Raw genomic sequence first — 25,989 nt, 5'->3', positions numbered from 1 at the left:
ATGTAAAACTGTTCCATTGGTTAATGCTATAGGACAGCCAGAAACTGCACCACCACTCAAACGGGAAAATCCTGTATCTTCTAATTCACTTAAGCTTAGTGACAAACCTGAGTGTGAAATGAATATGAAATCCTTCATGTGAAAACTTCACAAATATGGAAAATCTGATTTTAAGAAACGTTTCATTGAACCAAGTTCTTGTCAACAATTTGCAGACTAAACATTCCATTACTGTGAACAAAGATATTACCTCTGTTGACAAAGTCAAATTCAAAAGCAGGTGAATATAACACCAAAAACTTCCCCACTTAATTTACTGTAACATTTAAAATCTTTGTAAAGGGAGATGTCTTAACACCAAAGGAAACTTCTGTATAAATCATAACTGATAAAAACATTTGCCAGGTATAAAATAAACTCAGATGTAGGCACTTCTTAATAAATCCAAAGGATTTCATTGTCAAAAATGCAACTTTCTTTCATTGTGCATCTTAAAAAACTGCAATGAGGATTGTAATAATTTGAGAAGCTAATGGTTATCAATTTAGTTTGCAAATCCACATAGATCTTGTTTTAGTGTACATGACTGAGAGAGAGAATAGCAGTGTATATGGTGCAGATTTAAAATAGTGTAATCTATTAGCAAGAGCTGCGTTGATAAGATAACATTGTCTTCCTGTTAAGATTTATACACTATAACAGATGAGATTTGCTTAATATAGAGAATGGAGAGGCAAAATTTCCTGTTTATGGAAATCTAAGCATTTAAAGTTGTTTCCAGCATATGTACTTGTACTGGGAACAAATTACAAAGTAATATGAGAAAATCTCAGAGTACAGTCATTATTATTATTATAACCATTATGAAGGTAATACACCAAAAAATATATTTAAACAGGTAGAGTGTACTATACTAAGAAAGTACTGAAAATTAAACCTTCTTATAAATGAGTATACCGGACTCACTGTTTTTACACTCAGCCAGGATGGTTTATGAAACAAAACTGAAAACAATTTTAGAACTGAATTCTGAAAGAGAGGAAGAATAATTAGTTTAATATAATCGAAACCTTCAATTATGTAAAGATGTTTGCTTTGGCCACAAACTTCTACAAGTGATAGCGCCCTACGATTTCAAAGAAATTGGCAAAAATGGTCCAGACTGTAGATGAGTACTGCCCCTTGCTATTCAGTAGATTGTTCAAATCCTAATGATGACAAAACAAGCCAACTAATATAATTGGAGAGTGTACTTCCTAATTTGGCTTTAATTTGTTTGGCTGAGGAAATGACTGCACTGGCTGAAAGATTGGCAGGGTCACAACCCCTACTAATTTTCTTGCTTGTCAATATTCTGTATCATGTTTGTAGTATTGTGGTAAACACCCAAAGAATTGAATTGAAACCTGATACTAAATAAGTTTGAATATAAAATTGTTCATTCTTGTTAATTCAGCTTGGGCAAGGTCACAGGATTCCAACTTGCATCCAACATACACCTAACATTGTTTTTTTTTTGTTTAAAAATGTGTTTTTATGCATCTCTCCAATTTAATATATTGTATAGAGGTGATAATAAGTAATTATCTGAATCCATGCCTGATCACAGATTCTTTTTTTTTCACAGAACACAAAATCAGAGAAAGTCCTAGATTTTTACAGTTTGGCTTTAGTATTGAGTTAGATGACACAATTCAAACAAAATGTTATTTTTCTCATCCCTGTTGTTATTCCCATGGATACAAACAAGTAAAATGGATCTTATTTTAAAAGATGAAAAATCAAGTCAAATAGTCTTACAGTTCAGTAGAGCAGTACATCTTTACATAATGTATGATGTTAGTACTGTGTGAAACTCAAAGACATCATATATTGTTTCGAAACTGTGCCGCGTTAACAAAAATTGCAGTCCAAGTTTTATGATCTCTTCTTCCAGGAGACATATTAACTGCTTTGCTTTAATTCATTAGCATTTAAAAATGCTTTGGAAAGCCTCAGTTGCCATGGGAACAGACAGCTGCTCTAGAAATAGTACTGAATTTATCTTAATACCACTGACCATCCCTATTTGAGATACAAATTTGCAAGGTAAAAAGGAAGGCTGCTTTTCTTTTATTTATTGCACCTCGATAAAGAATCTATATACTATCCCCAGCATGTCATGAAAAGAGGCTGCTGGCAAATAATGGCTGCCCTGCATCATCCCCATGGAAGGATAACTTCATTGGTGGTTGAAGCAGGTGACATCCTGTTTGTGAAGTTCCTGGGAAACTCTATGGGATGAAAAGCATTATACCAATGCAGGGAATTATTAACATTATCCCACTTGATTTCGGGTAGGACTACCTGGCCACAGGGTTTAAGACTTGGGAACCCCTTTAATAAGCCAGTGGCTGCTATGGTAGAATGGTGAGAAATACTGGGAAATACCTATCTGAAGCCTATTTTGTATACCAAAGGGAGCTGACAACTGGTGGAAATTAGGTTTCTCCCACTCTTTCTCTCAAAACTCTCCCAAAACGTGAACATTTCCGTGTACATCTATTTCAGCTTCATTATGTCCCCCACCATGGCTTAAAAATAATGAAGACTAAAAGACTAAATTGCAATCTGTACTTAATTGTAAGCAAAACCTTTCAGCTGAATTTTTATGGACAGTCATTTGTATAAACAGGCACCTAATATATTTTTATAATGTTTTGTGCTTTCCATTCCATTTATACCCATCCAATTTGGAATTACCAGCTCTGCCATTTGAGCACACAGCCACGACACCTGTACCAGATGGAGAATGAAGAGGTGAAGACAGGCTCCTCCAACTTACCTATGCTTTGAACTATTCACTTTTTGACATGCTTACAGGATCTGCAGTGACATAGCCAAAGGTTTAACATAGATTGTGAAAAAGATGCATCCCTAGTGTTACCTTGAGCCTGTAAGCACCCAGGATGTTCTAGTGGTGCTTGGCTTTCAGGGAAAAGATAGCTGACAAATCCTAACCTATAAGTGGTGACTCTGAGCCTGTTGTGTGCCAACACTTAGGGAATGTAAGTCACAGCTAACTCGTGAAATGATCCCAGAGTCAGCTATTATATATTCTGAAAAGAATGAATTGAAAGATCAGAGTTCAGGCTTACTGACCTGATGAACTCAAAGACTTTTATCAGGAGTTGAAAACACTAAGCTTAAGTGAATTAGAAGATACAGGATTTTCCCGTTTGAGTGGTGGTGCAGTTTCTGGCTGTCCTATAGCATTAACCAATGGAACAGTTTTACATTATAACTCGCAGTAGTCAGGACAGAGCAGGGGTCACCTGACCCCTGGAAAGTGCCAGAAAACACCTGACACTGGGAGCTGGAAGAGGTTAGTTGAGCCTGTGAAGTCAGGGAGGTCACGTGATGGTGTGACGCAACAGTGGTCAACTGTTCACAGGATCTAGTTAACTGAACCAGACAACGTAGACTTCACCTGACAGACATGACAGAAGTCACTTGACCCTGGGGAAGTGGCAGGGGTAACCTGACCCCAGGACCAGGCGGTTTACCCCAAAATACGGCAGATGTAGCCTAACTCCAAAACGCATGAGACCAAGTGCACAACGGAGTTTACCTGACCCCAGTATGCAACAGACCCCAGGTGTGGGAGAGTTCACTTGACTCAGGGACAGGGCAGCGGTCACAGAACTTAAGAGACCCCAGTGCCCAACACATGTCACCTGACTCCAGGATGCAGCACAGGTCATTTCAGCCCCAGGACACAAGAGTGATCCACTGACCCCAGTACATGACATTCCTTGTCCCTGGAAAGTGGCAGAGGTTAACTGAACCAGGGTTTCTACAAAAGTAATCTAACCCCAGAATGCAGCTGAGGTCACCTGATCTGAGCTCAAGGGGGGAGATGTCCACTGCTTCATTCTGGGGTCAGGAGACCTCTGTCACCTGCCCCCTAAGATTAAGATTTTTTCATTCAATATAAAGAGAGTTATTAGTTACAAATAATCCAGTGATAGAGAAATTTATAATATCTTTCAACAGAAGTTAAAATCATACCAGATATTCTTTAGTTAATCCACATTTAAACTAGATATTTTTAAACCCAATTTTGTCTAATTTTTAATCAAATATGATGTTCTCACAGCATTACAAAAACCTAAACTTTACCATAAATGAGTTATTTGTCCCAACTTCCCAGGAATTTATCACTTTTTCCAACATCTAATATGTGGCACACTTCTTTTTAAAAGTGTTTTACCAGCAATGCACAAACTTCTATCATCCTGTGACAAACTTACTAACAAGCTCACTGCCAAAATAACTCCTTTGGGAGTTTTTAACTTTGTCCACAGTTAAAATTAGGTGTAATCCAACCATAAAATGAAGACTCAAATCAGGAACTGCAAAGAAAAAAGCAGAAGTTAGTTCCATGCTGAGAAGTAGAAACTATTAATTAATTTTTCAGCATGGAATTAAACTCTACTTGTTTCTAAGACCGAGACTTCTTCAAAAAACTGTCACTTAACTGAACAAAACAATCACAGGCATTAAGCAAACTTTTAACATTTATTTAAAGTGATAGAAACATTGTCATATTGCTTGGATGAAATGAACATTTTTTTAAACGGAACATTTCTTGCCATGAAAATGTAAAAAATAAAGCAGCATTCTTTGCTCTGCAGTACCTTTTAAGCAAAAAAAAATCAAAATATATACAACATAATAGGCAAAAGAACATTTTAAAGCAAAGCCTCAGATCAATACATACAATAGATTACATTAATAAATACCCAGAATTGTATTTCTTCATAACAAGCAATTTTTTTTATACACTAAAAAGAAATTTACAAATATAGTGCCTTCATGTTGGCACAAAAATCAAATAAATTATAAAGAAAGCATATGAAGGCAAAGCAAACATACTTCCAATGGTTCATTTTGCACTTTTTGTGTAGAAGCTATATGCAGAGAAACCTAGGAATGTGTAAATAAATATCATGTTTAAGGGGCCTGCATACACATAATGCCTAGAATATATAAACAGCATTTCAAACCAGTTTCACTGTCGACAGGATATGTAGTATCAACTGTAGTGACTTCAAATGCTCTCAATGCAGGGAATATTTTAATGCACATACTGCCTATTATGACAGAGTATTTGGAAAACGTGTTTTTTCAGAACTGAAAGAAACAGGTAAGGTGAACATCATTAAGAAACAAACTAGTGAAAGTTTTTTTTTTTATTGAAGGTAAATGATTTAGAAATTCTAACTGATACCTATAAATGAAAATGAATTATTTAGAGCCATTATTCATAAAGATTATGAATCCCTTCTATCAACATAAGAACTTCAAACATGGATTAATGCTTGATAGCAACAACCTTCATCATCATATACAGGCCCGTAGGTAGGCTTCATTATATTACAAAATTTGCAAAAGTATATAAGGTTCCTTTTCCTTCTAAAATAATTTCTTTTCGCAGTACAGATTAGAATTTTCATAATATACATAATTTAGTTACAAAAATTGGAATCTATGATATACATATATTATGCAAAAATGCATCAGACCCGATTTTTTTGCAATTAGAAGGTAGTTGAAATTAGCACACAGTTCACAGACCAACAGCTTGTAAATAAGGCCCTCTGTTTTGAATGGACCATTAAAAATGGTTCCTCTGCATAACAGGCACATCATTAGGTCACTCTGAACCAAATGACCAACTTTCTCACTTAATTAAATAAATAAAAATAAGGAAATAACAATGAAAATAATTTAAGTTGAAATGACTTATTTAAAGAGAAAATAAAATAGGTTCTTAAATATTCTCCGATTCGGTTCAAAACTATCCGATAACCCTAGCATTTCCTATATGCCACACATTTCGGCACATTATTCACTCCCAAGAAGCTTAACTCCTGTTAGTTTAATGGGTAAACACTTGTGGAGGAAACAGAGTTCAGTCTCAGCAGAGCGCTAGTAAAGGGAGAATTGCACTTCCAATCAAAACCACAGTGCTTCTTGAAACTTTATTAGTACGATGTTCGAAAAATAAATATGGATGAAGAAAATAAATTAGAAATTATACATGTAATACTTTTCAGGTATTACAGAGTTATATTAGTTTTTTTTTATTTCACCTTGAGTTTCCGGAAAAAAGTAACATCGTAGCTCACAATAAATAAAATGTTCAGAATAGTGTAGTATGTAAACGGTTTGTAATGTTGCCCCAACACAAGCAGTATTGCCAAACAAGCAACACAACTCTAAAGGGAGGAAAAAAATGAAATACTTCTTTCTGCAGCGGTTCACTCAGTTCTAAATATTTCACAGTGCTGCCTGGGGATCACTTCCAACACAACACACTACAAAAGAAATGTGTGTCCCATACAAGACAGTGGGCTCCATGTGTGGAATACTGGTGTGCATCTGAATTCAAGCATCTTCCAGTTATGGCTTAAATTCAGGGATGGGTCGAAGGGTCACAGATTTGTTTGAATCAATGGAAACATTGCCTTATTATGTGGTTACACTTTAAAAACACTCAGATTTAATCACAGCTATGGTCACAATACATTTCTCTGAAGAGTTCTTAAAGTCCCTGAGGCACACTTGTATAATAATTGATGACGACCCAAAAGGTTCTGAAACAAAGTGGCAGCTCTACATGGTGCAATTCAAGGAGGAAAAACATTTTTCCCAGCTTCACGATAGGATGACAGAAGCCAAGGGTTAGAGAAAAGACCACCAGACTGTTTTGAGTCAGACTGACTTCGAAGATCTTTTTAAGAATGTTAGCTGCCGACTTGTACTGTAATGACTGAATTTTTAATTATTAACATTTAAAGGCCAATAAGTCTCAATAAAGAAAAAAATATCACAGCTTCCTTTAAAATCAAAATGGTTTTGCCTTAAAAGTGATACTGTAAAAAATATATATATGTACAGTCCTCATTCTATGTTTATATTGTCCGTTTTACAAAGATTGTTTTTCAAACCTTCACAGATTCCATCATAGAGGATTTAATGGCTTCTTCCAAAAGCTGATTGTCTGTGAATGTAGGAGGGGGCTCTGGGACGGATTCAGACAGGCCAATCAGCGACTCCAGAAAACAGGTGCCAGAGTCACTGGCTTGGGGGAAGCTGGGATAGCTGGGCAACTGAAACTGATAGAAATTGTCCAGATTCTCGTAATCTTTCAAAGAGTTGTAAAGAGGGCTCGGGCTATAGTCTGGGAAGCCATCAAAGAACTCTAAATCAGAGTCTGAAGACAGGCTGAGGTCCATGTAACTCGTTGAAGTGTGATCAATCGAAGGTGTAGAGTTGCTAGGAAAAGGTTGAACTGAGTTGCTGCTCTGAAACAATGTAGTGTCTTGGTTAGCATTGTCATCTAAACACTCTGAGATGTTGGAGATGTGGTTGTCAGTGTGGCTGCAACTTCTGCCTTCACTGCTCACTTTAGACAGAGACCCTTCCACAACGTTATCATTAAACAGATCAGATGTGCTGGCACACCCAAAGCCACCTTCTTGCTGTTGGTTGCAGTTAGTGTCATGGGTGCTACAACAGTCTTCATTATCAGAGTCATTGAAGCTGAGGATTCTTGCCAGACCATTGTCATCCACATCTGACTGGGGTTTGTCACACTGCAGACTGCTTCCTCCACAAGGTCCTTCAGAATCCTCACTTTGGCTGGAGGAGCTGGAGGAGTCGGTCATGTCGCTGCTGCAGCTGTTCTCTCCAATGGGATCCAGCTCTGTGCTGAAGTGGAAGGTGGGGCTGGCAGGAACGGTCCGGTCCTCCTGTGAGGAGGGGAAGATGAAATTGTCTTCCGCTTGCGGCTGCTGCTGGCGAGGCGGGAAGCCTTCTGTGTGGTCCTCGGCGTCAGAGTTCTCCTCTAGCCTCTTCTCTAACTCCAGCTTCATGATGGTGTGGATGTAATGAGTCTGGACCCTGCTGGAGTTGAACTCAATCCGGCCTTCCGTGTTGCCACATCCATCTTTGGTGCAGCCGCAGGGGAAGGAAGAGTGGTCCATCTAGAGGAGGAATGAAACGTTCAAAGAAATGAGAAAAGGTACAAAAACAAAATATGTGAAACTATGATGTCTTATGTTGTTCCCCCCTCAAAGACAATTTAAGAGTGAGAGCTTTCAAATTCTGCATAAGGGACTTCACAAAGAAACAACAAGCTTTCGGTTGAGATTAATAAGATCACTTTATTAGTCATATGTAATTTCTTGTATTAGGAATGCGTCTTTTTCGCATACCCCAGCTTGCTCTCCATGAGACAAACAGACAGGGAGAAGCTTGGGGTCAGAGCACAGGGTCAGCCATTGTACAGCGCCCCTGGAGCAGCTGGGGTTAAGGGTCTTGCTCAGGAGCCCAACGGAGTAGGCTCAGATCTTTAGCCACAGAGCCACTACTCCACCCCTGGAGCCGAAGCAGGAATGGGAGCAGGGCCACCAAATTCTGGGGCTGGGTTAGAATCTCGGCAAGGGAGGAAGAATGTGGAAATACTGACACTCGTCTGCTTTTCCAATGATTCTTCTGGAGTGCTTTAAAATAGCTTGAACTTTTTGGGGGAAACGTTTGGGAGAAACCTATACCCTGCCCTCGAACGCCCCTCACGTACCTGACACTTGATGCCAGCCAGGCTGCAGCTGCAGGTCTCAGGCTCACAAAAGCCCTGGCAGTCACAGCCACAGTCTTCTCGGGAGAGCCGGATGGAGTGCAGCTCACGCTTCTCCTCTTTGTCGATCTTCTTCACGCCGGCAGCCTTGAGTATCACGTGCCGCCTCTTGGACGGGTAGGGGTGGAGAAAGAAGCCGTCCTCCAGATCCACTCCGCTGATGTCAATGTCGTCTTCAGGTATGTCATCTATGGTGAGTTGATTGGCCTCCTCGGACTCCCTTGTACCATTCTTGGTCAGCTGTTGAAAGATTATCAAAGGAACTTTTCCGTTAGTAGGAAAGATTGGGCAAAAAGCCTCAGAAACTTTGTAAAGGGGTACAAATGAGTCATTTCTTCTTGCTAAATAATTTCGAGCTCTTTTGGATTTGTCTAATCTGCATGCTCAGTTTTTCTCATTGATGTTTACTTGAAATCCATATTACAAAACTGCGGGTTTTTTTCCTGCTATGAAAGCACAATTTGGAGAAAGAACAGCTTGTTATTGCTCTATTCAGGCGGTTTGCCTTAGAGAATTTGCAGTGCACATTCAAGCACCGACTACTTGTGCGCCATTCAAAGCTGCAGCTGTCGGGACTTCTCCAAGCAGAGAAGTGCGTTTTGAAGAGGCGCTGCGCCAACAATGCCCCAAAAACACGACTTGGTTTTTTTATTTCCCCGGCTATTTGTGCGCGCAGGTGCCCTCTTGACGGCGGCAGGGGTGGCCTCACCTTCTGCTTCAAGGCTTCCAGTTTCTCCTCCTTCAGGCGGTTCTTGAGTTTCTCCCGGCGGAGCTGCTGCTGCTCCAGAGCGAACTCTGCCAGGGTGTACCGCCGGCACATGCTGTGCTGCTTCACCATGCCCAGGGTGCAGCCCCCGCGGCTGGGCACGCTGGTGAAGCCCTGGCATCGCGGGAAGAAGAACACCGTCACCTGGTCAAACTGCACGGTGCTTTTCCGTGCCCGCTTTGCTCTCTTCAGTATGGACGTGACTGCAAAAGAGAAGAGGGGGTTCGACAGATCAGTCGACGCAATCATCAAAAGGAAGGGAGGGGGACAGACAAAGTAGACCACAAATCGGGGCCAATGACCACGGGTTATTTTCTTGGCGACATTTTTAAAGGACCAGCTGAAATTCTCCTATTGCGGAGAATGAGACATACTTGAGGTTTGCAAATTGGGGGATTTACAATCAGATCAATCTATGCTGACATTCCATACAGGAGATATTAATTACCTAAGGGGAAAAAAAACGGATCGTTAAGTGTTCTAGTGTGTGAACAAAATCATACATTCAATGGAAAACAATTACCAGATGCAGTCTTCTTTAAAAAGAACTCCCAATGAGCTATATTATGACTATTGAACTGCGGAATGTTTGACTGGGCAATGTTCCAAAAGCAATAGGAATGTTTCAGTGGAAGGAGTCTAAAGCTGCTCAGCAACACTCACATTTCCAGATAGGAGACTGTAAATACAGCCAACCTTGGAGCCAAACAGCTGCTGCTTTGGCACTTCCACAAGATCACCGCTAGAGGGAGTACAGCACGCACTGCCAACTTCAACTAGCAGTTCTTTTCAATGAAACATGAAGTGCATTGTACAAATTTCCACTCATTGCTAAGTCCCCTAAAACCTTAGAAAGGATTGTATCTAATCACGCCCTGTTTTCCTTAGTTTCCCTCATATACAAATCACTGGTTGGCATCCATGTCACTACACCACTTAGAAACCTGTCTCGTGTTTGCAATTGCCAATTGGCATGCCTATTTATATAAACAGCGCATTTCATCTCAATAAAACATGCAGCTTACATACTCCTCCTGCATGATAAACAGCAATAAAACAAAGTTTTCCACTTTTTCACTTGCATACAAAACTATTTACAAATGCTATATGTTCATGTAAAACATATATCAAACAGAACAATAAAATATCATAATATTGCAACAAATGTAAAACAAATGCCTGGGTATTTTAACACCCCTCATCCTATACCTGAGAAGCAGAGATTATCTGAAACAAGCTATAAAAGCATGCATGTTGTAGTAACAACCAAAATAGCAACTCAAAGGTGTGGCTTTCACCTCCACCTATATCATTAAGTATGACAACTTCTTGTTCTTTGATTACAAAAAAATGTAATCTATACATTGTATGGCATCTTGTCAAAAATGGACAAAGCATACAGGAAAAAGGAAAAAAAAAACAGAAAATAACCAAACTAATGTATCCTAGAAGGATATAGATACTGTATAAATGTTTGTTGAAATTCCACAGACTGGTGTGATGTGTGCCTGATTAAAAAACACAACTGCATGTTGATTGACAGATCTTTAGTATCATATTGCTTACCTCGATCTTAAAATTTTATCTGCTAAGAGGCTTTCTGAAAAGACTTTGCATTCTTATTTGTTTAAAACATAAAATACCAGAAATGTCATGCATTTGTCACCAGTTAAACTGAAAACCTAATTCTAAATGGCAAGACAAGACCTTTTCTCTCAAGAATCTTTTTTTTTAATCTCAAAACCATATGGAAGAGCAAAATGAGCTTAGCAAACTGCAACATTCTCTGAATATTCTAACAATATACAGTACATCAAAACTTTCACAATTTTCCTCAGGAAGGGAAAATATTGGAATCCCCCCCCATATAACTCTTGGGGATTTCATGGAATATATACTTCTACCCTGAGAATGTCTACTCATTGATGCTTATCTTTACTATTTTACTGTTTTCCCTTTAGTTTCTTCATTCCATGTTGTGGCTATGCAGAAGCAGGAAGATAATAATAATGATCAACTTTATTTTATATAATGCCTTTAAAAGTAAAAAGAAAATAGTCACAAGGATCACAAAATACAATAAGGATAGCAAGATGACTTCAATAGCTGGGTCACCATCTCTGCTGAGCTGGCCACATCTGAGACCTATTGTCCACCTATACGATCCAAAATCATGATCCAAGATACATCAAACATTTTCACATAAATTTAGAATCCAAGTACCATTTCACTCACAGAAAAAAAACACAAAAGCACAGAAAACAGCTCTTTACAGTTTTTGCATTTGAGAAAGAAAACCTCAAAATACAGTACGAGGGCACAAAAGCCAATGGGAGCAGCAAGCCCAGTGGTCAAGGAGAAAGAAATGAGGAAACATCAACCACAAGATTGTTTGTTCAGAGCATAAACAAGGGGCCTTGCTTTTCCTGTCTCAGGTTTGCCTCAACAGTTATCACTGAAAACCTCAAAGATGGCTCCTCACAGTTGAAAGCTACCAACCTAAAAGTCACCTTATTTACGGACATGCCTGCTAAACAAGCATGGCAATCTTAGAACTGTTGGACACCTCTCAGAAATGCTTTATTCCCTCTCTCTCTTTAAAAATAAAGCCTTTTACACTAAAACCTACGAGGTTTCTCTAATCATTCTGATGCAGTCAAATGTCAACAAGAATGCAATGTACCCTGCATATGGCTCTGCATTCCTCTTCTTTGATCAGAGCTCCAAAGAGAGTTATTCCTAAAATAAATGAGCACAGCTTGCTGTGCCAAGTGGAGGCTTACACACTCCCTCCTCAGCAGCACCTGTACTGGGTGTGCGCCAAGTAGCCACACAGAAGTACACTCTGTTCTCTTTGCCAGAGCGTGGAGTTCACGTCACTAGAAGGCCTGCCCTCAGATCTTTAGAGCCTTTCTTACAACTGTTTGTCCCTGTACTGCCGGTCCTTTCTGGTGCTTAGAACAGGATGGACCAGCGCAAGAGCCTTTTTGTAATTATACATTTAGTTTTAAAAGATGCCAGATAATCTTGCTTGTTTTTGCCTTTCTAGGATAAAACTTGGATTGTGTTAATATATGGAACAGCATATTCTTTAACTGTAAACAGCTTTTGCTTAGTGCTTAAACGTTCCATTTGCTTCACTGTAGCTCATATTTGGTAACACTGTTCAGTTTTAATCGTGCTGAAGCTCCAGCATGGAGAAGTGTTTCCTGTGAATGGTTAAAAGAGGAGCAGAGTCAGATGATTCTTGGAGGAGTCTGTCTACCCTTCCTCATTCTCTATCCTGTGAGATCATAGCTGTGACCCACAAAGTGACCAACACAGGGCTGGAACGTCTACAAATCCAGTGGGCATAAAATAATAACTGGTAGGGTTTTTTTTTTACAGAAGAAGCTTTAAAGCAATAGTTAGGTGCTGCTTACACTTACCAGTTAGGCACTGGAATAGAGAAATGGATAGGCATATGTCAAAATTATATAAGGAACGGGGCAAACTGAACTCACTTTGCTTTATTCCGTAGGCAAAGCTTTGCAGGTTCTGAAGGACTAAAGGAAGTGTGAAAAAGGCTTACCAGGATAAGACGTTTCTGGAGAGCTAGGATTGCTAGGCCTTGAATCCAGGGTGTCTGAGTAGTAACTCTCCCCATCTGAATCCCACCCTGAAGAGGCTGAAGAGCAGAGGGAGGAAGGCGATGAAGAGGAGTAGCAAGGGTCCTCATCAACCTCATCGAACTTTCTCTTCAGTACCCCACTCATGGTTTATTTGTGGCGTGCAGACAACCTGCCGGACAAGCAAGAAACAAAAGATAATTACAAAAATGTCATCAGTGAGCCTAACCACAGGTTGACTGAAATGTACTTTTTTTTTTACAGGGCAGTGGGGATTTCTCTTTAACATCAATGCAAATGAAAACGACCATCTGCTTCACTTCTCACAGGCCATGCATGCTAACAAAAAAAAACTGCACTTACTGGAAACATCTTGAACTGATAAGGAACTACCAACAGTAAACTGATTGTTCAGATTTTTGCCCTTTTAACAAATGTAACTGTGTAAACACATTGATATACAGTGGCAGTAGGCAAAACTGTACCAGACAATGACATATTTAGCCCTCTGCTTTCACAATCCATCTCAAGTCTTTGGCAGAAGGCAGTTACAAGAAAATCTTGATAAGATTAATGCTCTCTTACTGAAGCTAAAGGAAAATGATTTTTTTTTCTGCCGTCTACAGAATCCTGCATGCATTTGTTCTGCCTAAATAAGCTAAAGAAAGACAAGGTTTGTCTAGAGGGGATATAAAATTTAGTTTATACATTTTTAAAGAGGCTTCCTGAGTGGCTCAACCAGTAAATATGCTCGCCTGAGTATCTTTGATCAGAGCTCTTTGATCACGGGTTCGAGCCTGGGTCATGTCACAAGCTGACTGTGATCAGGATCGCCCAAGCGGTGCAGAATAGGCTTAGTGCTGCCAAGGCTGGGGAGGTCTTCCAGGGCTCTCGTGGCTCTTAGAGATAGACTTCTCCTTCTGCCTCCCAGGTACTATGCGAAAGAGGTATCTCTCCTCCATTTATGGCTGGTACCAGGCTGGTATTAGTGCTCTAAAGGCAAGTGGCTTGAAAGAGGGGCAGGTCAGAGGAATCAGTCTACTGTTCCAGACTCTCCTGGGTGCGGTCAGAGGGATGAGATGAGGTGTGAAAATTCCACAATTATATTTTCTAAAGTCACCAATTATATATATATATTTTTTAATTTAAAAAAACTTAAAAATCAAGAGGAATAAAAATGAAATAGTTTCTTCTCACGTGGCTGGTAATAATCTGTATGTTGAATGGATGAAACTGCCTAATCTTTCACGGTGTTTCTGATCAGTGAAGGGATTGAGAGGACTGCTTTCACACACAGGTGGGAAAATTATAGTCTCTTCCTAAAACCCTAAAGGTATTTCATTTACACTGACAAAACACTTACACGGTCAAGACTTCACTCAAATAGCCTGTCACCTTGTTATTTGTATGGATTAAAGCTGTCAGTCAGGATGTCTGAAACCTTAACAATTTCCCCATGGGATGTGTGCTTGGGTGCCCAAGCACGGCCCACTGACCAAGGGTTTCACCTCACTTATCCTCTTATATACATTAAATAATTTACTTTCACACCACTTATTTTAATATTAGAATTTGAAAGAAACAGGCATACATATGCACACGGGTTCTACATTGCAAGAATAGTGCAAAAAAGCACGCAAGCAAAAAGAAAAGATGAATGAACAAAGGCTTTAAGATCTCATTATAACCATCAGTGGACCGAATTCTTGTCTTCATCAATCTTTTTTGTAAAACATGTTTAAATGATCATCCTAATTGAGCAATCGGAAAAATGCTAAAAGCGCACTCCTCCCCCTTCAAAAAAATAGAATCTGGTGCTCCAAACCCTTTTTAAGAGATAGTAACATTAATCATGTTGATTAATCTCCTTAACTGCAGTGTTGGCATTCTCTCATCAAGTGGCTCTATCTCTGGAACTTACGATTGTTAGCCGTTTTGCAGCTTCCTAATCAGCTGTAGCCAGTCCCGCTCATTAATTAACAAAGAAGACCACTTCCACGATGAGCGGGCTGCTGGCGTCAATTACAGGCCGGACTCTGGAGGGAACAGCAGTCTGCGCCTGTTATTAAATGAAGGATCAAATGCACAGACATCGACTTCAACAGCACTGTCTGGAGGGAGGGCTGTCAATTAGGAGTTCATTTCCCCAGCCCACAGCTCAGGCTACGGGAGGGACTTGAGTGGATTCATAAACTTCCTCCTGAACTCTGTGTGACTCTGTCCCACACCACATGTAGCACTGAGAATCAGACATTTAATCAGGTGTGGATGCACGAAATGCCAATAAAAAGTATCCATCTATTCACTTTCTAACCTCTTCATCCAGTCCAGGGTTGTGGGGGAGCCTGAGCTTCTCCCTGAAAGCAACAGGCCCAAGGCAGGGTACACGCTGGATGGGATGCCAGTCCATCACAGGTCAGATCCAAAAATAGACACACTCCTACCAGGGCAAATTTTCTCAGAAGCCAATTAACCCACCATTAAGTCTCTGGAATGTGGAAGGAAACCAGAGCACCCAGAGGAAACCCACGTGAACACAGGGTAAACATACAAACTCCAGGCAGACAGCACCCCAGGAACTGAACCAAGGACTCTGGGTCTCCAAACACTGCACCACTTTGCTCCCCTACAGTGAAAACCATGCCTTTTCAAAAATGAATACTTCCTCATCTTGCTCTGAATATATATTACAGTTTGTTAAACACAGTTAAATGTCATATCCTCACTTCCTGTCATCTACTGTGAACTGCTCTGTGGGTTGGTGGGGGTCACAACCTCTAAAGGTCTTGACTAAAAATAAAACCAAAACATCTGTAAAAAGAAACACATCACACCTAAAGTCTATACAACAAAACTTAGTGGGGGGAAAACACATGCTCGGATAAACAGAAGCATTTAGTAAAATCCATAATTGACAAAAGATACTCCAATACTCATCAAACACATAAGATGGCAAGGCCTGTGCACTGCTGTTTTGTTTTTTTTACCTGAAGGAGAATGAATGACATGCTCCAGCTACTGCACACACTGCAAAACATATACTGGTCCTGTTTGGTTAAATCCACAAATGCAAACATATCTGTGAAGCAGAAATACGTTGAAAACTTCTGAGCATAGCAGACCGTTATTTTGATAGATTGCAAAACTGCACCATAACACACCTCTATCTAAAAAAAAACGCTTTTATTAAACGAATCCTGGGTGTGTTGTCATGGTAAATAGCTATTGCTACACTGTTATGTTTCAAGAAAAAGTGTTACTCATAATTCCAAGTTCGGTGAAACATCAGCATTTCGCATCACCGCTGATGTAGGGCGAGCTGGGTGATTCAGCATGACTCAGAGCATGACTGACCACTTTTTTTTTTTTACTGCACGACATTACAGCCTAAAGATTCCAGACTATGGGCGCATGATCTAACGTCAGCTGCAGCTTGTTTGACAAAGTAGTGTAGGAGTGCTCAAGCACAGTGATCTTCAGCCAAACAGCCAACCCAACAGCTTCAGTAGGAGTGTATTGGGCGATTGAGCTGAATTAGCTCATCATGAGCCATGATACCCTGATGAAATAATCTGCTAAAACTAAAAGGCTATGGAAGTGATGCAAAGACAGACACATTGTGATGGAGCAGACTACACTAACTTGATCATGTATTATAACAATATATAAATGAAATATAATAACACGGACAAACCAGTATTAGATTTCTTTTCACAGCTTATTTTTCTGGACAAGCAGGCAGGTAAGTGGCTTATATTGTAGTTTTTAAAAAAGCCCCCCAAATTAGAATTCAACAGCAAAATTCCAGAGGAATGTAATACCCACAAGATACGAGATACCGAAAAGTATCTGCCACTCCTCCTTCAGCATATCAATTTACAGATAATCCCTTGAGGGAAACAGCACAGAGGAAAAACATGGAATACAATTTAAAACACAATCCTAAAATATTCCTACGCAACACGATGCAAGTACAGAATGACATTTTTCAAGTTGTCAGACAGCGAAAACCTGAAGGGGTAACAGCGGTGCATGCATTCAGCTTTGCCTCAGATTAGATGAACTGAGGCTCTGGGAACGCATTTCAACGAGACATTCCTCTTTCTAAAAAGCACAAATGCCATTCCACTTGGCAAATGTGACATTCGTTTCGTGCCCCTTGCGAACGAGAAGTATTCTGGAGGAATTTTCCGCCTACAACTTGCAGCAAAACAAGGACTGAGCAGACGTCACAGTATCTGAGAAAATTGTTTGGCACGTAACAGCGAAGTACACACCAGTTAAATTGGCCCTGGTGTGACCTTAGCTGCACCTTCTTAAGGTGGGCCTCTGCAGCCCTTTCACTTCATAAAATGTTGACTGGGTTTCAGTTGACATACATGAGGGAGAACTGCTTGACAATTAGTCAAAGCTGAAATGTTCGCCATATTAAAATGAAACTAACTTTGCTACATAGAATAAGGGTAGGGAATCCAACAAGCAAAAGTTTGTGCTCATGGATCAGGGTAAAAGTGTAAGCACTTTATGGGAAAAGGAAAAGCACTAACACATACCATTTTGCCTTTAAGCAATTATATTTACTAAGATAATCTGACACCATTATTGGTACTTTAGTAGTAGTATAACTTTCAAGTGTTAATAAAAGTGTTTCAAATGTATTATTGGTTTTATTAACTTTCAAATGTTCCTTAATGAATGTTCTTTCAAATAATTTTTAGCATACATCAAATTTCAAACATAACAATATTCAACCTTGTTGTGATTTAAAGTTTTCTAAATACTTTACAGTGAGGTTTAAACAATCAGTTTTCCAAGCTGTCAATTCTTATCAGCAGAAACTTTGAAGGGACTCATTTCTAATCAAGAACACATAGAAACATTCATATCATGCCACATCCAGACAGCTAATAGGCCTATTTATTAAAAAAAAAACAGTACAGTAGTCAGAGATGTAATGAACCAATTACACTAAATATTTCTATTAAAGGATGAATGCAGAGGAACAAATTGTCCATAATTTTGAAACTAGGCCAGTGTTTCATCAACTATCAGACAAAACAAGCTGTATAAAATCATTCACATTACAGAAATAGCAGAGAATAGTATTAATCAAATAAAGCAGTATCTGAACACATGGGAACAGCTCATCTAAAATTAGAAAAAACATTTTTTTTCGCTGTGTAGCACTGACATAAGAGCCAGGGAGAAGAACTATAGCAGAGTAGTGCCAGTTTTTCTGATTCTTAACATAATCCTTAACAAGTTGAGAGATAGCAAGCTTGGCACCTCTCCCATCAGCTCATCTACCCTGCAGATATTCTCACCCTCAAATAATCACTTGCACTTCCTTGCATGGATTCTGATTGCAAGGGACTGGATGAGAGTTGTTTTATACATTATGTATTGTATCAGACCACCAGCTTTAAGGTAAAGGGGATTTGGAAATCATCTTGTAAAGCATTAGAATATCAGATGTAATGCCGGTTGTGAATGTAATTTATTTGATAAAGTTCCCCATGCTGTTCTTTTACTTTCACAGAATTTTAAATGGAAAGAAGGGAATCCACCAACTAAACTGCCCACGGAACACTTATTGAATATGTAACATACTGTATCACTAGAACTGTATGAGGCAGCCGGCAGCAATTTAAATGTGTGTGAAAACCACAGCCATGAAGTAAGATAAACACGAACTCAGCCAGGTATTCCAGCTCCAGCAGTGAACGGCTTTTCAAAGCAGTAAATCACTACAACCATTAGATTATAAAGACGTCAGTGGAAAAAAAGATCAACTAATACAGTACCCAGAAGACGGGACAAAGAGACTCAACACAGTGTGCCTATGAATAAATTCAGAGTTGACCATTAACAATTTTGAATTTCAAATTTCACGTTTTATCATCAATTAGCTGAAAGCACCAGAAAAACAAAATGAAACGGGGCTCGGAGGGTCTCAGCCTCTGTTCTTGCACTGAAAACTTCTCATGGTGAGCCAAATGATTTGAGCCCTCAGACCAGTTCCTCTCTTACAGGAAAGACTAACAAAGGATCTGGATTACTGGAGAAAACCGATAATTTTACAGTGCAATAAAAGACCAAAGAGATTAAATGTTTATTCAGTAACCTGAAACATGAAGCTGCAAAACAAAGGCATCTCATACTACTTAAATTTCCTGTAAAATGTTTACTCGCACAGAGCATGAAACTTTTTTTTTTAATGCCTGGTACTTCACTTCCCTGGATCGAAAAGCATTTCATTCGCACCGCCAGAGCTTCACCTTCTGAACAGAGCTCGAGAAACCTTGGACTGAATCGATCCGTGGCGACAAGAGATCTAATCAAGATGACGCCGAAGTATTCCTTTCCAGACACGGCATCCTGTCACTACTGCTTCAGTCTGCCCTCATGAAGACAGCAGTCAAAAGGGTAAACCCACTGCATGCAGATGACTTTGTCCTTTGAATTGTTCAGCCGGCAGCTTGCTCTGATAACGAGCCCTCATGTCATGCAAACTAGTATGAACTGCCGGAATGGATTTGCAAGGTAAACACAGTGCGGGACTGTGTGATTGCTGCACTTTAACTACCACCCATTCTAATTGTTCCATATTCTGTTTTTGACTGATGGCACAATCAAATCACAATGTTTGTGCATTTTCTCTTCTGCTTTATTTTTACCGAACCGAGGGAGAAAACTCGCAACTCTCAGGAATATTACTCAGGGAACAGCCTTGGAAGAAAACACGTAATAAAAAATTAATTCTGTCTTGTTCTAAACGTATGTCTTACATGGGCCCATCGAACTTTTCATTAAAAGTATCATTTTAATTATTTCTCTAAAATATAATTGCCTTACTAATCTGGGTTTAACAGATAGAATATCGGAGCACATTGAACATTTGTTAGCCGTAGGACCACTATAGAGTAGTCTACCACAGCTAAAACGAGAGATTCGAACCTACTGTATATGTTAAAGATGCAAGAACAGAAAACATCTCCCACTAATTAGGAGACAATTTATTTTTGGTTTAAGTATGTGGAGGAACAAAAAGAAATTTGAAAATAGTGCCACCTTGTGGTGTCTCAATAGGACCTACCAGTTCTATGCTTTATTTTTTTTTTGTTTCTACGAAACGTAATTCTTCCACTGTACATTTCGCCAAGGAGACATTCTGTTCCTTGGCTCCATCTCCTTTGCTCATTCATTCCAAAGTGGGGAAAAAAAACTTTCAAAACAAACAAATAATGTGATGGATCAAACCCGCAGGAATTCCACTCTGGCACCACAACTCCCACTGTCCTGGAGATATCATGACAAATATTTAACCCAGATGTGCTCTTCTCTCTTTCTTCCTTTGTACTAACTGTTACTGAAAAACTGAGAAAAAATATTGTTTTTTTTTCCATAATAAAAAGTTATCCATTCTCTTCTGTGAGTTAAACTACAAAACATAAAGAATATTCACATATAAAAAAAGCTAAAGTACACCTTGCTTGACTCTTTGGATGATACAGAGGAATGATAAATTAGTCCAAACACCATTTAGGCCACCACTAGTTAAACCTGTTATTATATGCAACTACCTACAGAGCTCTGCCACCCCATATACTTCTCATTTCCCTTGTCAAAGAAACCAGGCTTGCATTGCTATTCATTGTATTTCTAATTATATTTATGTACAACCAATTTTATGTTGTTAAGGCCATGCATTACTGCAGAAGAAAAACATGCTAAATGTCTATTTTCACCTCATGTTTCATAAATGAAACGGAAACTAGGAATTACCCTTTTTGAGTGTTTCATGAGAAACTAAGTGTTAAACTTCCAAAAAGCCCTGAAGCCAAGTACAATCCAAATCTATGAAGAACAAATCCCACTGCCATTTTTACAAGGTCAGATTCATTAAAAATGAAATGAATATTCAAGTTAAAGATGTTTATTCAGGTGTAAGCTGACAGCTCAAGTAACGATGCGACTCTTTTTGAGGAACGTCAGGGCCTAACTGTCCTTTACACACGCACATTTTGTGTTTCAAAAGAAGGCCAGTCCGTCTTCAAGCAGGACTGGGGGGGGGGACAGAGGAAAGAGGTGGAATATGAAGAGTGAAAATCTGCCTGAGGCACAGGGGTCACCATTTCTACGCTGCTCTGACAAGCTCTAAGGCATGTTGGAGGGTCACAAAGCAGATGGGACCTCAGCACTAGAACTTTTCAGAAGGAGTAGGCCTCTAGCAGCACAAAAGAAACGCCATTCTTTCAACAAAGTAACGAATGCCACCCCACCAGGCACAGAGCTAAACATGGGTGATTTACAACGCTCATTCCCAGGGCTTTGAAAAGTCAAAGGGCCTTGATTGGTAAGTGTGTAACAAAATATAGCAGCTTCCTGCCCTTACAAAACATGCACTCCAATACACAAAACATCTTAAGAAAACTCCCTTTACAACATTTCAGCCTTGTGTCTTAAGATAACCGTCTCAATGTCCAAAGAGAAACGGGAACCTAGCAAGACAGGGTTTTGGGGAGGATAAGCGTTTTAAAATTGAAGAAAACTGGAAACAGGGGAGGATAAAACTCATTGTGCTGAGTGAAGTCTCCTTTCTCTGTCCAGGCAAATAATTCAGCCTCTCATAGTTCAGACTCGTGAAAGGCTTGTGAATTTCAAAACATTCCTATGTGCCTGCCTGCACAGAAGAGGAGGCTTTGTTGATGGCTAAACACAAACTGACAATGATTCAGACAAAACCTTATGAATAAAAGAGGCGGAGCGTGTAGTGTACAGGAAATGTTACAAGGTAATGGACAAATCAATCTAATCTAGGCTCCTCTTCATTACAAGAGCTACTAGCTTACACTGAGAATTTTCCACTGTTGGTACAGTATGAAGTACTCCTTCCTACCTCACTAAGCTGGCACCTGCACTTGACTGTACAGACTGCTGAGACTTACCAGGTGTTCCAAGTCATCTTCTAATTATTGTTGCACTCTTTACAAAGAAGTCTGATCATTCAATTGCCTTGTGGCTTGAACTATACTGCCTATAAGGCATATAGTTTATAGGTAATATAGGCTTTACATTTTTCCACAGAGATTAAGGTGACAAGGCTGGACAGTGTTGATGAATCTCATCACTTCATATTAATATGGTAAATGTAGTTGATCAGACTGCTTTTGCAAGAACACCATTCTCTACAGTAAAAGCTATTAGGATACAGCTGTGTGGAATGTTAAGTCAACAAAATAATAAAAAGAAAAAATGTAATGAAAGAAATGAGGAGCTCTACAAAGTTTTGTTTTGTTTCTTACCCCAGCCAAAACATTTTAGCCCATGCTTACACAATTCATTGCAAACTAATAAAAGAACCAAAATTATTGTCTGACCTTTGACACTTGTCGAGTGTGTGGTATGCAAGGAGGGGAGTCGACAACAGAAAAGAAAACACAAGTTTCGTTTCCACAGTTGCCAAAACAATGCTGGGAAGTCACTCTGCTGACATTCCAGAGAGAGAAAGCTTCCCTGTACTTCTGGGGTCTATACCCTGGGAGGGACTGTGGTCCCCATCTCCTCAGTCTCTGGGCAGTGATTACTCAGCAGGAAGCCCCTTACTTAGAAAGCAGAGATCGTTATGTTCTGCAGCTTTAAGACCCCAGCAGTTTAATTAACTTCTTTTGAATACTCCTCTTAACGATTGCACGGCTCTTCCAAGACATTGTACGTTTTTCTGAGTACTTCATTTATTAAAGATAGGCTAGAGGGTTTAAGCACTTCTTTAAATTAACTCATTTGCTTAAAATACTTGTTCAGTAGATCAAAAACATTTTTGCTACCACTTATCTTGGCTGCAGCATTCTAGGTGATAATATTCCATATATAGTTGCATGCATGTCTAGAATAGTTATTATAAGAGATCTGTTTCAGCGTTTAAGGATAAAAACATTATGAAGATTAAATACGAAACAACCATGGTTTTGCTTGCATAAAAAAAATATGTACTGCTATTCTAAACACGGTGTATTCAACGTGATGATAGTTGTAGGCAAAGTCTGACCCCCTCACCCTTAGCGATTACTGCTAATTACAATTACAACAGAGTATTCTCTTCAACACCGCGTGACCTCGATCAGCTGTAGTTCCTTAAGGAGTCGCTCGTGTAACAAGCAACTGGGACTCACCGTGAACAAGAGGAATCAATTTTGAATACTGTATATACAGAGACTGGCTAATCAGCGTAGTATAAATCAACACTGTCGACTGTCACCGTGCATAACACCTCAAATTAGAGTACCAAAACGCCTCACGATTTATTGTGTGATGTGCATAAGCAGTCTGTTAAGAGCACTCGTGGCTAATTAATTACACAGAAAACTCTTTCTTAGCTTCAGTACCTGCGGGCATGTAGCTTTAGACAATACTCTACAGGATTTTAAATTAATCATTTTTCGCATTGACCTTTTTCAGTAATGATAATTAGAAGCGTATTGGCAAGTTTCATTCATTTTTAAGTGACTACCGATGGCATTCATAGTGTAACTAAAATCTAATAATTACAACAAGAAATCACTACTATAGAAATTGAATCTTATATATTTCTAATAAGATAACGTTTAGGTCTAAGCGTAGAGTGATACAACAATGTAAAACATTTGTTGCTAGCATCTATCCCAAAAATATTTTTAAACTGCACTTCGGATTTTTTAAAGTAAAGCCGACCTGCACCTCAGTCTCCAATCCCTGCCTTTCCTCAAATCCAAACTTCTCTCCAGAAAAAAATAATTACCTCAACCGCTTTTTAGGTCCGAGTTACATACGACAGAGAACATTCAAACTATTTGGCTGGTGTCCAGTCTCACGGTCTTTAAACATAAATTTCATGTCCATTTTTAAAATAACTGGCACACTTACACAGTTACTTACCAAGAGATTGTCTACCAGTTCACCATCAGTAGAAAAAGAAAATTCCGTAAATGAAATAATGTATATTAATCCACAGAATCGCGCTTATCCTTGCATAGTCTAGACTGCTGGGTTTTTTGTTTGACTCGGTCTGAACGAGAACTACACCAGCTGAAGCTCCCCCTTGTCTGATCCAACCTTCTCGGCAGCACAGCCTTTTTCGTCAGTGGAAAACTCCCTCCTGTGTGTCTGACGCAGGCTGTGACACGGAGAGACAGACTGCCCACACGGTTTCCTGTCTTACGATCACTGGCTCTGGTTTCATTATCTCCCCTACCTTGCCCTGGGGACATGTAAACACTGGCTGAATGGGTAAAAAGAAAGTAATGCAAAAAAAAAAAATCGAGAACTATAAAGGCAGAATAAAATAAACATCACAGCTGGCCAATGAATTCGCACCTTTTTAAAACAGAGAAACTTGGTTCTGCTAAAGCAATGCTACCTTTTAAAATATTATGTGAAATATTTTTACAGTACATTAGGGAATTAATGAAGATATTAATTCACAATTATCAACACAAGTTGATACATTTTATGTAAACTAGCTGTGTTATTACATAATCTGTTGCATCAAAATTCCTTATGGCCTATGCTTTACTCATTTCTGATTACAGAAGATCTCTCACTAGCAAATCACTTCATATGTCCACCTAACATACTAATATCACAAACCAAAATCTCATTTTTTTTTTTTAGTAAATCCAGTCTAAACGTGGTTCTTCTAAAATTACCTTACTTTCTGATCTGGTTTAGAAAAGCTTGGCTTCTTTTTACAGCATTATCTAAATGCTTGAACATTAAAGTACTCTTTTCTTCACATATACCTTGTGTACTTTTAAATTGTAAACCTCTGCTTTTCTTGATTGCACTTTCAGCACTCTCTGTCTCGTTGTCACATGACTTATTGTAAGTCTATCTGGTGCTCAGTTTGTGAAACAAAAGTTCCTATTAACTAAACTGGGGAGGATTAGCTGTTGTCAGCGGCCTCCACCCTGTAAGAGAGGTGATGTTCAGCCAGCCTGTCTCCTCTGTGCCTCATTTCCCACCCACCACAGTTTTAACATCCTTCCTCTAAGTTCTTGGCACTTCATTCTTGCTCTTTCTGCTGAAAGACTAATAGTGCAGTGGGATCAGGGTGCAGCTCTGTAATTGAGAATGCACTTTGAAAGATGTAAGTCAGCTGTTACGCTGGGCAGCTACAGATATTTCAACCAAAAAATATAAACCAAACCAACCAAATATACTACCAAAGCTGCGTTATTGACCTGTCTACCCTATGTTTACTGCCATTTTTTACACAACAATATTCCTGCCAAAACTTTCTTCTTTTTGTTCTTCTTCTTTTTATTATTATTAAAGCTAGTTTATCTTAAAAATAAACACCAAATTGCAATTGTATTACTGGCAAGTGCATGTAATACATTTCATACATATGTAAGATTAAATCAAAGACACATAACTTCTGCATATGAAGTATGCTTTATAATAAGTGATTGTTCAAGTATCATGTAATGTAGCTGTATGTTCCACATACTGTCCAGATGCACAGATACATTTACAATCATATCAACTAAGCCAAAATATCACAAATCTTTTTCATAGCAGAAGGACTTAAAAATGTGGAGTAGGACAGCTGTACTCCAGATTAATTTGTAACTACAGAGATGGTTACAGTGGATACTTACTGAATAATCCTATCAAGATCAGTCTGAGGTATATTTATTAATCAAAAAACAAAAACAGTTGTGTTCTCATTTTCTTTCTCATTACTTTCAATAACTGTGTAGCAATCATTGATGCATTATATAAGACTAAAACTTTTAGTTAGACATACAGCAAAGGAGTTAAGCATAGTTTTTCTTTACAAAATGGAAAAAACATTTTTAAAGTTTGAACTCTAGGCTTTTGGGCTTAAACTGCATTACAAGACAAGAGCACCACCAGTTGCTTTTCCAGCTTGGTCATGCATTCTCACA

At 39.1% G+C, this 25,989-nt stretch overlaps 1 protein-coding gene across 1 annotated transcript; it reads right to left on the bottom strand.

Moving 5' to 3' along the window:
• Nucleotides 1–4,541: 4,541 nt before the first annotated feature.
• On the bottom strand, nt 4,542–24,163 carry csrnp1b (cysteine-serine-rich nuclear protein 1b). Its single transcript, XM_006634198.3, has 5 exons — nt 23,975–24,163; nt 13,024–13,232; nt 9,396–9,655; nt 8,630–8,926; nt 4,542–8,033 (listed from the first exon to the last, which is right to left on the bottom strand). The coding sequence occupies exons 2-5, from the start codon at nt 13,205–13,207 to the stop codon at nt 6,990–6,992; spliced, it is 1,785 nt and encodes a 594-aa protein (XP_006634261.2). The 5' UTR covers nt 13,208–13,232; nt 23,975–24,163; the 3' UTR covers nt 4,542–6,989.
• Between the last annotated feature and the right edge of the window lie 1,826 nt (nt 24,164–25,989).

Source organism: Lepisosteus oculatus, chromosome 6, assembly GCF_040954835.1.
Source record: "Lepisosteus oculatus isolate fLepOcu1 chromosome 6, fLepOcu1.hap2, whole genome shotgun sequence".
Lineage (NCBI taxonomy): Eukaryota > Metazoa > Chordata > Actinopteri > Semionotiformes > Lepisosteidae > Lepisosteus > Lepisosteus oculatus.
Note: the sequence above shows the minus strand (reverse complement) of the source record. Positions and strands in the feature narration are given on the sequence as shown.

Excerpts from the sequence above, each read along its gene's own strand:
- csrnp1b (XM_006634198.3), bottom strand. The coding sequence starts at position 13,207 with ATGAGTGGGGTACTGAAGAGAAAGTTCGATGAGGTTGATGAGGACCCT. Across the intron at positions 9,656-13,023 it reads TCCAGAAACGTCTTATCCTG|TCACGTCCATACTGAAGAGA; the intron begins GTAAGCCTTTTT and ends TCTCTTTTGCAG. Across the intron at positions 8,927-9,395 it reads TGGAAGCCTTGAAGCAGAAG|CTGACCAAGAATGGTACAAG; the intron begins GTGAGGCCACCC and ends ATCTTTCAACAG.